This window comes from Salvelinus alpinus, chromosome 17 (assembly GCF_045679555.1).
Source record: "Salvelinus alpinus chromosome 17, SLU_Salpinus.1, whole genome shotgun sequence".
Classification (NCBI taxonomy): domain Eukaryota; kingdom Metazoa; phylum Chordata; class Actinopteri; order Salmoniformes; family Salmonidae; genus Salvelinus; species Salvelinus alpinus.
Genome location: NC_092102.1, coordinates 27,132,836 through 27,145,524, shown reverse-complemented (window position 1 = coordinate 27,145,524; position 12,689 = coordinate 27,132,836). Strand labels below are relative to the sequence as shown.

At 43.4% G+C, this 12,689-nt stretch overlaps 1 protein-coding gene across 1 annotated transcript; it reads right to left on the bottom strand.

Annotated features, from left to right (window-relative positions):
* Window positions 1-1,526: 1,526 nt before the first annotated feature.
* On the bottom strand, window positions 1,527-2,273 carry szrd1 (SUZ RNA binding domain containing 1). The gene is made up of 2 exons (XM_071346747.1): window positions 2,230-2,273; window positions 1,527-1,791 (listed from the first exon to the last, which is right to left on the bottom strand). The coding sequence occupies exons 1-2, from the start codon at window positions 2,271-2,273 to the stop codon at window positions 1,527-1,529; spliced, it is 309 nt and encodes a 102-aa protein (XP_071202848.1).
* Between the last annotated feature and the right edge of the window lie 10,416 nt (window positions 2,274-12,689).

Sequence of the window (12,689 nt, the reverse complement as noted above, 5' to 3'; positions counted from 1 at the left end):
CTTGTCAGGTTGTATTTATGTTTCTCAGAGGTAGGTGGTTGCAACACAATAGAGAAAAGTGAAATGTTTACAAGAGAGCTAATTTGATCCCATTAATATGTTCAATAGGGGACTCCAATGGACAACAAATGTGGATGATATACGTATCATTTCTGTGGTGAAATCAATATCACTTTAAACTGTCATGGTCATTTTGAGATATAAAGAAAAGCAGTAGATTATTTTATAAATCATTTAAATTAAAATTTAAAATTTACAGGCAGTTTTGTTCTCACTCAGAGCTTCACAAACCCTGTTGATCCTGTCTCTCCCTCTTAGTGCAGACAGAGGACTTTCAGAAAAACCTTAATATCCAGGGTTACCCTCTGGCATGTAAAGTTTTCACAACCAACATCGGATGAAAACTGAATTGTCAGTTGGGAGGCGATGTTACTGAACACTAGGTGAATGGTTGATACAGTACTATGAAAAAGTATTTTCCCCTTTAATTTGCTCTACTTTTGAATAGAACATCAGAAAGGGGGCAAATACTTTTTCACATTTCTATCTGCAGCAGTAATGTGGCTGCTAAAGAGGCAACTGGACTCCCCTGAGTTCTTTGGAATAGTGTGCTGATATTCCTCCATTCAAATATCATCATGGCATACTGAAGAGGCCAGAGGCTGTCCACCTGACAGACTTGGGCTGACGCTCATGGATTCCTTTCATTCCAAACATACATTAGTTTAACATTTGGGCACACTTTCAGATATCGGTGTAGCATTAAGTTTAAAGTAGGTGCTCACTAAAGCTTTTATGGACATCAGTTTTTTTGCACTCGATCCCTCCCCAAACTACAGTCTGACATTGCACCCAAGTTCCTACTTCAGTGAAGTGCATTAGAAGAAATGAACGCAGTTGACAGTGTGTGTATGTATGTGTATATATATATATGTAATGGATGAGCCATGAGGGGAGAACATATGCATTTAGATTCACAGCACATCCCATAGAATTGGAGGCCTTTTGTATTTTTTTTACACCCTACTATAACCCCTTAGAGGGTGCCCAGCCATTTCATCTTCCTCTTAATTACTCTCCCCATGTCAGGATGGCCCCTCTTCCACTTATCTGTTTTGGTGAAAGGCTTGTGTGCCATCTAGGCATGCTGGTTGGCAGACAGCATGATTTTTTTGATTGGTCCTCTGGGGGTGTGGTGGAATTTGTAAGCCCTGGTCTGGAGGTACGGAGAAGACCAAAAACAGTGGTGCTTATGTACAGTATAAATTATGTGATCATCTACAAAAATATTGCTTTAGTCAAAGTTGGGCTTCCAAAATATATGTAGCAGATAAATGACAAGATACCCAGACTTTGTTTACTCAAGTTTACAGAATCAGAGATTGATGTCCGATCCGAACAGCCACATGTATACACACATACAGTAGGCCTATACTTGAGATTAACAATTGTATCATGGCAGCTGTGCAGTGGACACCATTTTGCCCTGCACTGTCAACTGGTAACAGCCTGCATACGGTATTTATTTACCCGTCTGCATTCAGCTTTTCCTGAGGCCACTCTTCACGGCTGGCGCTGCCTAGTATTCTCTTCCTGGCCTCCGCGTATGCCTCCTCCCGCTGGGCCAGGGACTTGACCTGTGGCGCGGGACGGTTCTGGCCCTGGGGCAACCCGTTACTGGAGGGCCTCTTCAGAATGCGGATCTGGGGCGGAGGCGCTGCGTGGGGGGAGTCGTCCTGGATCACGATGGCCGTCTTCAATGGTGACCGTGTAGAATTATTACTGGACAGTCTGGGAGCAAAACAACAAACTAGTGTGAATGGTGATTTCAGTGAGAAGGCTGTGAGTAGGAGAGGGGACTATGAATGTGGCTGTACCAGTGGGAGATGGGGGGAGGTCAATGGAAGTATTTAAGAGAAAATGCTTAGTGCTTGTGAGGTGGACAGATGTTTTGAGTAATGTTAAGGTTATGAAATGCAAATGGCTTTAATTAAGAGACTATTTTCCTAAATGCCTGTCCATTATCAAAAATGTTTGCCCTATGACTTGTTTGAGTAATGCACGTGTCAAACTCATTCCATGGAGAGCTGAGTGTCAGTGGGGTTTTGCTTCTTGTACTTCATTGATGAATTAAGGTCACTAATTAGTAAGGAACTCCCCTCACCTGGTTGTCTAGGACTTAATTGAAAGGAAAAAAAAAAAAACGAGGGCCAACAGCATTTTACTCACTTCTCTTTCTGGCTGATCCTAAACTTTTCTAATCTTCTCTCCATTTCCTGCATTTAAGAGACAGAACAGAAAGATCTGTGATTAAAATGCAATTGTGCATGCGAAATTGTAACGTTATGCCAAATGTAACTTGAAAGTGGTAACCGGGGTGAGTAATGTTAGCAGGAAGAAAGGGGGAGTGGAGGGTGGCTGAAACTATGGAGGCCTAGATTCAATTTCAAAGTTATTTATACACTGGCAGTATTACATTTACATTTAAGTCATTTAGCAGACGCTCTTATCCAGAGCGACTTACAAATTGGTGCATTCACCTTATGATATCCAGTGGAACAACCACTTTACAATAGTGCATCTAACTCTTTAATGGGGGGGGGTTAGAAGGATTACTTTATCCTATCCTAGGTATTCCTTAAAGAGGTGGGGTTTCAGGTGTCTCCGGAAGGTGGTGATTGACTCCGCTGACCTGGCGTCGTGAGGGAGTTTGTTCCACCATTGGGGTGCCAGAGCAGCGAACAGTTTTGACTGGGCTGAGCGGGAACTGTACTTCCTCAGAGGTAGGGAGGCGAGCAGGCCAGAGGTGGATGAACGCAGTGCCCTTGTTTGGGTGTAGGGCCTGATCAGAGCCTGAAGGTACGGAGGTGCCGTTCCCCTCACAGCTCCGTAGGCAAGCACCATGGTCTTTGTAGCGGATGCGAGCTTCAACTGGAAGCCAGTGGAGAGAGCGGAGGAGCGGGGTGACGTGTGACGTGAGAGAACTTGGGAAGGTTGAACACCAGACGGGCTGCGGCGTTCTGGATGAGTTGTAGGGGTTTAATGGCACAGGCAGGGAGCCCAGCCAACAGCGAGTTGCAGTAATCCAGACGGGAGATGACAAGTGCCTGGATTAGGACCTGCGCCGCTTCCTGTGTGAGGCAGGGTCGTACTCTGCGAATGTTGTAGAGCATGAACCTACAGGAACGGGTCACCGCCTTGATGTTAGTTGAGAACGACAGGGTGTTGTCCAGGATCACGCCAAGGTTCTTAGCACTCTGGGAGGAGGACCCAATGGAGTTGTCAACCGTGATGGCGAGATCATGGAACGGGCAGTCCTTCCCCGGGAGGAAGAGCAGCTCCGTCTTGCCGAGGTTCAGCTTGAGGTGGTGATCCATCATCCACACTGATATGTCTGCCAGACATGCAGAGATGCGATTCGCCACCTGGTTATCAGAAGGGGGAAAGGAGAAGATTAATTGTGTGTCGTCTGCATAGCAATGATAGGAGAGACCATGTGAGGATATGACAGAGCCAAGTGACTTGGTGTATAGCGAGAATAGGAGAGGGCCTAGAACAGAGCCCTGGGGGACACCAGTGGTGAGAGCACGTGGTGCGGAGACAGATTCTCGCCACGCCACCTGGTAGGAGCGACCTGTCAGGTAGGACGCAATCCAAGCGTGGGCCGCGCCGGAGATGCCCAACTCGGAGAGGGTGGAGAGGAGGATCTGATGGTTCACAGTATCAAAGGCAGCCGATAGGTCTAGAAGGATGAGAGCAGAGGAGAGAGAGTTAGCTTTAGCAGTGCGGAGCACCTCCGTGACACAGAGAAGAGCAGTCTCAGTTGAATGACTAGTCTTGAAACCTGACTGATTTGGATCAAGAAGGTCATTCTGAGAGAGATAGCAGGAGAGCTGGCCAAGGACGGCACGTTCAAGAGTTTTGGAGAGAAAAGAAAGAAGGGATACTGGTCTGTAGTTGTTGACATCGGAGGGATCGAGTGTAGGTTTTTTCAGAAGGGGTGCAACTCTCGCTCTCTTGAAGACGGAAGGGACGTAGCCAGCGGTCAAGGATGAGTTGATGAGCGAGGTGAGGTAAGGGAGAAGGTCTCCGGAAATGGTCTGGAGAAGAGAGGAGGGGATAGGGTCAAGCGAGCAGGTTGTTGGGCGGCCGGCCGTCACAAGACGCGAGATTTCATCTGGAGAGAGAGGGGAGAAAGAGGTCAAAGCACAGGGTAGGGCAGTGTGAGCAGAACCAGCGGTGTCGTTTGACTTAGCAAATGAGGATCGGATGTCGTCGACCTTCTTTCCAAAATGGTTGACGAAGTCATCCGCAGAGAGGGAGGAGGAGGGGGAGGAGGATTCAGGAGGGAGGAGAAGGTGGCAAAGAGCTTCCTAGGGTTAGAGGCAGATGCTTGGAATTTAGAGTGGTAGAAAGTGGCTTTAGCAGCAGAGACAGAAGAGGAGAATGTAGAGAGGAGGGAGTGAAAGGATGCCAGGTCCCAGGGAGGCGAGTTTTCCTCCATTTCCGCTCGGCTGCCCGGAGCCCTGTTCTGGTATGGCAATAAAGCAAGGCTGGAAATATAGTCTAGTAACGTAAGTTGGAAAATTGACATTGAGATAGACATACGATTGGCACCATAATTATTCAATAGATGCTAGCTGTAATATTGCTATCGCTGCTAGAGGGGCACACGAATCAGTATCAAACGTTTTATGAATTCATAAGTTAGCTAACGTTAGCCAGCTAGCCAAGACGTGGATTTTAAAGCGCAACGTAAAAGCATTTCAACAAACTATTTTGGACTGAGCCCTACAGTAGACGCGTCATAATACCCATGACACCTAGCAGTGGAACACGAAAATGGATCTAATCGTTTTCCAATATGTGATTTTAGAACCACTTCAAAACGGGGAAGAACTACATTGTTTGCATCCATGAGCTTGCTTTTTTTATGACCAGCACTGTAGGTGCGCGAGACAACTTTACCAGCATCATAGCATACGTATCGATGAATCGTTGTGACATAGATTTTACACTATCACTTGTATTTCATGTCACAATGATTCATCGATACGTATGCTATGATGCTGGTAAAATTGTCTCGCACATAATGTTACAGTGCTGGTCATAAAAAAAGCCCCAAAAACATAGCAAAACGACTCTGTTTCAGTACTGTAGCTATAGTTAGCATCATCTAAAAATAGCCCTAATTTATAAGACAGTTTTGTTGTATAGCACACTGTATTACTTATACAACTAATATAAGGACAGGACATGAGACGGGAGTAGAAATTAACGTGGGCATTGTGTAATGCGTTTCACAGGAAGAACATTAAAAGCATTTCAACGTAGGTAAGCAAGGGGGGTTACAAGTGCCCTAAAGGGACAAAACTACAATATCAATACACAACAAGTTCTTATTTGATTAATGGTGGTCGGTGTCTTGTTTTGCACGCTTTGTACAAAATAATAAAATGCAGTACTACAGGATATTTCTTAACGTAGCTCTTTATTAGCTAGCTATAACTGGCATGTTCAAGTATCGCCAACCAGGATCAAACTGACCATGACATAATCATTTGGGTGGTCTTAACCAATCATAGCACAGTATATGGCGGTAAAATGCATCCAATTATAATTCAGTATGTTTACACATATGAATATTACAGTCGGACCTATCTGAAGTTAGCCACAATAAGGATTAGCCACAATAGTGGACTTTCCGGGTAGCCTTCAACATAAAAGTATGGCATAATTCTACTATTCGTATTCATTTGCATCACTGTCAATTACACTTATTTTGAATGCAAACCGCAAATTCCACTATTGTGCCTAATCCTTATTGTGGCTAGCTTCATAACCCGGTCCGGTCAAGCCTGACTAGCCAGATGAAGCTAGCTGGCGCTGCTTATAACGTTATCTTTGGGCAACAGGGTTAAGTAGGTGGCTATGTATTTTCATGAACTGAAGTTCAATTTCAATAGGCGAACAACAAGCGGCAACCTAGCTAATACTTAAAAGAATTCCTAAATCATTGCTAAGAATAATGAAAATGGCTGCAGTTTCTACTGGTCATTGTTTTCAGGCTGGTTGAATTGGTGCTAGTTAGGTACCAAGTTAAAGCTAGCTACCCCACAAGTTGCGGTCGAACAAATTATGCTTTATTACTAACGCGGTATTGTAAACACATCGTTCGTGGCCGGTGTTTGCTTGTTTGCAGACTTTTTTTAATACAGCTTTGACAGTGTTACTGTATATTTTTTGACACGCAAAGACCCAAACGGCATTCCATAGTATGTATGTCGTGAAGCTAATAGCAGTGACGCCATTACTGTGCAACTCCGGTAGGGCAACATTTGAAAACTAGGAGAGGGCACAGGCAAGAGGTGAAGAGAGAGCACAGGCAAGAGGTGAAGAGAGAGCACAGGCAAGAGGTGAAGAGAGAGCACAGGCAATAGGTGAAGAGAGAGCACAGGCAAGAGGTGAAGAGAGAGCACAGGTGAGAGGTGAGGAGAGAGCACAGGTGAGAGATGAGGCGATAGGATTGCCTGTAAATGGACAGAAACAATCACACAAAGGTTATAACTATCCATTAGTTCAAATGTAGTCCGATACGAACATCAAATATATTATTATTAGGTATTGTCATGCTAGTCACCTGCACATCCTCCACAGACAACCACAACACATACAGTGTTGTGTACTCCCGAATGTCATGGTCCTCCAATTACCCATTAATCTTGCTCTTCAGGGTTGCGAAGCCCGCTACTGCCTGGAGGGTAAAAACCTCACTCGAGGCATCATCCTCCCCCACAAAATCAAACAACATCTATATAACAAAAGACCAACATTAACAATTGTAATTCAGCCTGAAATGTACATTTATAATACTGAGTTTATCAACAAGTAAATGAATGACTTACCTGAATGGATTCAGAGAGCCGGAATCTCCTAATCCGCTCCCTTCCATCCGGGTATTTGATCTTAAAGGGCACTCCATCAGGCTGCTCTGGATGAGAGACCCCCCTCTGTCTTCTCTCCTCTATTGACTACAATATGCATTACTGTTAGTGTTAAGTTACAAATATATTTATACCACAGCATTTTTGAATTCTAGAATGGGCATTAAAACCAGTTCAGAAAGAAAACGGCACGTAGAAATACATTTAACCGTGTATTAAAAAATTTATAATACAAGGCGTGGCGATATAGGCCCTGCTCATTCAGGGTAGCTCACTGCCCAAGCAAAGTGTCAATATAAAATAGCCTACAGGCAGTGAGTGCGATAAGCTATACCAATGCCCCCGGCAGGAACATATAACCTAACAGGTGGAGGCTGAGGTGGTGGTGGGAGCAAGAAGCCAGTGCATAGTAGCATTTCTGCAGATAAATGTGTGATTTAGTATTATTTTCTTTGGTAACTAGTATAAGCAGGATAAACGCCCCCTTTCTGTACATTACCTTGGAAAAATGAACTCCGCAAAGGGACTCGGCTCCACTTTGTCCCGCTGCGTCGTCCATTATTTCCAAGGTAATGTAAAGAATGTCTGCATTTGTCCCTTACATAATATACAGATGATATCAACTTGGTGAAATCCCTTACCTTCCTTCGCCTGCTCTCCCACACCTCAAAACGATGACATTTCATCTCCTGTGGCAAAAATAAGAATCTGTTTTGTGTATGAAAACGTAAGTGTTTCCTGTTGGAATGCCGTTGATGTGTGATCTGAACAGATTTACTAAGCTATATCATATACATACTTTCTCCTGGTCTGCAGCCAGAGAGAGATGGTAGGCCTCGTCTTGAAGACGCCGTATCTCCCGCATTTCCTCTAGAGACTGAAATTAATACAGGTACAGTAATAAATAAAGCCATTCTGATTGTTAAGTTACAATGACAATCCTATAACTAATTTTAAACTTTATAATTTGATGCTAAAAGTGGAAAAGGTAATTTAACGTTCCAAACCTCTAGTGTCATTGAAGCTTGTGGTGAGGCAACAGGGAGGCCTATCTCCATAGTCTCTGTCTCCGAGGTTCTGCCCTCCCTTTTCCTTTAACATAAAAATACAAGAAATCACTAGTTGCTCAATTACCTTAGAACTTGTGTATACAGAGGGAAATCCAGTTTCTTTTAAAATTAATTAATTACCTCTGTCATTTATCACGTGACATAATAAAGCTCAATCTACCTCCCCCTTCCTAACACATAAGCTATCAAATAACTTCAATCTTAAGTACAGGGCAGACCTCCCTAGACCAGCTGATTTGATTGCAGCTGGACACATGCTGTCCAGCTGTAGGGGAACAAGCCTCCTCCTGTCTGTCTTAAAGGCCTGTACATTTGGATTCATCTGGGGGAAGGTTTCCCCCAAAACCTTCAAGAAGCTGCTGTCTTCCTGACCATAGAGCACTTTGATCTGCCTCACAGGATACTCTAAAGATACTGAGGTATGGAAACATTATTTAAATCTAATAAAAATTATCCCAATATAAAACAGGGAAACAGTCCATGATCTTTAAATCAGTAAAATAACCTTCAATAAGTCTATGTTTAATCACAATATAGATTCACACTTAGCTTATTTACAAAGCAAGCACTGTGCACCGCACCGTGTCCTCATGTACAGCATGGATATATGTACCTATCCTGTTCAGCTGCCGGATGGTAGGGTCAGCGATCAGGCAAACCCTCATAGTTATCAGCCTGCTTCTCCCGGTTTGCCGCCTTTGGACTCCTGCATTATTCCGTCTCCTGAACGATTGAAATCTGACATGTGCAAACGTTATAAAAGTTACAATAATTACACTCCGCATAATCGATGCTGCCCATACTCGCGCACCCCGCGAGTTAGTGAGGGAGATAAGTCTCCAGCTTCAGTGATTTTTGCAATTCGTTCCAGTCATTGCCAGCATAGAACTAGAAGCAAAGGCAGCCAAAGGAGGAGTTGGCTTTGGGGGTGACCAGTGAAATATACCTGCTGGAGCGCGTGCTACGGGTGGGTGCTGCTACGGTGACCAGTGAGCTGAGATAAGGCGGGACTTTACCTAGCAAGGATGACCTCTAGCCATTGGGTTTGGCGACGAATATGAAGCGAGGGCCAGCCAAAGAGAGCATACAGAGCATACAGTGGTGGGTAGTATATGGGGCTTTGGTGACAAAACAGATGGCACTGTGATCGACTACATCCAATTTGCCAAGTAGAGTGTTGGAGTCTATTTTGTAAATGACATCGCCGAAGTAAAGGATCGGTAGGATAGTCAGTTTTACGAGGGTATGGTGGCAGCATGAGTGAAGGATGCTTTATTGCGAAATAGGAAGCTAGATTTAATTTTGGATTGGAGATGCTTAATGTGAGTCTGGAGAGTTTACAGTCTAACCAGACACCTAGGTATTTGTAGTTGTCCACATATTCTAAGTCAGAACCGTCCAGAGTAGTGATGGTAGATGGGTGGGCGGGTGCAGGCAGCAATCGGTTGAAGAGCATGCATTTAGTTTTGCTTGCATTTAAAGTTGAAGTCAGAAGTTAACATACACTTAGGTTGGAGTCATTAAAACTCATTTTTCAACCACTCCACAAATTTTTTGTTAACAAATTATAGTTTTGGCAAGTCTGTTAGGACATCTACTTTGTGCATGACACAAGTAATTTTTCCAACAATTGTTTACAGACAGATTATTTCACTTATAATTCATTGTATCACAATTCCAGTGGGTCAGAAGTTAACATACACTAAGTTGACTGTGCCTTTAAACAGCTTGGAAGATTACATAAAATTATGTCATTTCTTTAGAAGCTTCTGATAGGCTAATTGACATCATTTCAGTCAATTGGAGGTGTACCTGTGGATGTATTTCAAGGCTTACCTTCAAACGCAGTGCCTCTTTGCTTGACATCATGGGAAAATCAAAAGAAATCAGCCAAGATCTCAGAAAAGAAATTGTAGATCTCCACAAGTCTGGTTCATCTTTGGGAGCAATTTCCAAATGCCTGAAGGTACCACGTAATCTGTATAAACAATAGTACGCAAGTATAAACACCATGGGACCAGGCAGCCGTCGTACCGCTCAGGAAGGAGACACACTTTGGTGCAAAAAGTGCAAATCAATCCCAGAACAACAGCAAAGGACCTTGTGAAGATGCTGGAGGAAACAGGTACCAAAGTATCTATATCCACAGTAAAACGAGTCCTATATCGACATAACCTGAAAGGCCGCTCAGCAAGGAAGAAGCCACTGCTCCAAAGCCTCCATAAACAAATCCAGACTATGGTTTGCAACTGCACATGGGGACAAAGATCGTACTTTTTGGAGAAATGTCCTCTGGTCTGATGAAACAAAAATAGAACTGTTTGGCCATAATGACCATTGTTATGTTTGGAGGAAAAAGGGGGAGGGTTACAAGTCGAAGAACACCATCCCAACCGTGAAGCACGGGGGTGGCAGCATCATGTTGTGGGGGTGCTTTGCTGCAGGAGGGACTGGTGCACTTCACAAAATAGATGGCATCATGGGGGGGGGGGGGGAGAATTACGTGGACATATTAAAGCAACATCTCAAGACATCAGTCAGGAAGTTAAAGCTAGGTCGCAAATGGGTCTTCCAAATGGACAATGACACCAAGTATACTTCCAGTATTTGTGGCAAAATGGCTTAAGGACAACAAGTCAAGGTATTGGAGTGGCCAGCACAAAGCCCTGACCTCAATCCTATAGAAAATGTGTGGGCAGAACTGAAAAAGTGTGCGCAAGCAAGAAAGGAGGCCTACAAACCTGACACAGTTACACCAGCTCTGTCAGGAGGAATGAGCCAAATATTCACCCAATTTATTATGGGAAGCTTGTGGAAGGCTACCCGAAACGTTTGACCCAAGTTAAACAATTTAAAGGCAATGCTACCAAATACTAATTGAGTGCATGTAAACTTCTGACACACTGGGAATGTGATGAAAGAAATAAAAGCTGAAATAAATAATTCTCTCTACTATTATTCTGGCATTTCACATTCTTAAAATAAAGTGGTGATCCTAACTGACCTAAAACAGGGAATTTTTACTAGGATTAAATGTCAGGAATTGTGAAAAACTGAGATTAAATGTATTTGGCTAAGGTGTATGTAAACTTCCGACTTCAACTGTAAGAGCATTTGGATGCCATTGAAGGAGTGTTGTATGGCATTGAAACTCGTCTGGAGGTTTGTTAACAGTGTCCAGAGATGGGCCAGAAGTATACAGAATGGTGTCGTCTGCGTAGAGTTGGATCAGAGAATCACCAGCAGCAAGACAGCAGCAGCAACATCATTGATATATACAGAGAAAATAGTCGGCCCGAGAATTGAACCCTGTGGTACCCCCATAGAGACTGCCAGAGGCCTGGACAACAGGCCCTCCGATTTGACACACTGAACTATATCTGAGAAGTAGTTGGTGAACCAGGCGAGACAGTCATTTGAGAAACCAAGGCTGTTGAGTCTGACGATATTATCCAAGTGTTTTAAATACATCCATTATAAATATTATAATTGTAAGATTATAAATACAAGTTCAATTTGTACTTCAATGCACATCTGTTGTGCATTATAAAAACAGAGGAAGAAAGAGGAGGTGGTGAGAGAGGTGTAAAAGACAAAGGGAAAGAGGTAAGACATAGGAGCAGGGAAGGCAGCATATGATTAATGAATTACAGTGCTACCCAAATATTCTCTCAGATCATCACAATTACATAAGTGTCTCTAGTCGGCCTGAAGGTTATCTTAAAAGTGGGTGAGGTGGCGTTGATGCGACTGAGGGTTGGCACCCTCTCACATCAAACCATATCTGCAGAAGAGAGACAGATGGAGAGAGAGAGCATGCTTAAGCCTTGTGTTTTTCTTTTTTATTCTAACATTGTTAGTCATCATAATAATCAGGAGGTGAAATGCAACACTGACCTTGGATCATTAACTCTGGGACTACTGCATCACTATCTGTATTCCAATGTAAAGCATCTCTTTAATAATACTTTCTACTTACCTCTCACCCCTGATCAGGCTGTGCTCTCTATGTAGCCAGTTCAGATGTGGGAGGGGTTCACCAACACAGCTGATATAACCTATAGGATTTAGGGAGAAGAGGAGAGAGGGATGAAGTAAAGGAGAGAGACTTCTTGAGAAAATACGGTAGTTAAAGACAGTGTTCAACAGGAATCTGTGTGTGTGGCCTCACCTGGTGTCCACACCACACTAAGTGGCTGCTGAGTACTTTATGCTGAAAAACATGAACGGACACACGAGGACAAACAATATTGCGTAGTTATAGAAATAACGGAAGTGTCTTATTCTCCATGGTTGGCCCTCTTGCCTATTCTTTGAAGGTGGAAGGTGCCACAGTTATACACCTGAACCTGCTTACTGCACAACACAATCCATCAAAAAGATTGATACATGAGTGTGTAGGTATGGGTTATAGGGTGTCTAATTGTTCTACATTTTTTCAATATTGGTAATTGAAAATAGCCTGTTTTGTTTTTGTACAGACATCACACCTTTACCTTACTAAAAATCAAAGGGAGAGAAACTGAGAATTGAATAACTGCAGTTGACATAGCTAAGTAAATGGAAGAATATTCTTATTGCAATGTGAAAGACTCTTTAAAAGAGCCTTTGGTTGTGCATAGTGTAGTCTATGGTGTTGCCAGGGAACAGCACCCTCTTCAAAGAAGTAGGAGGT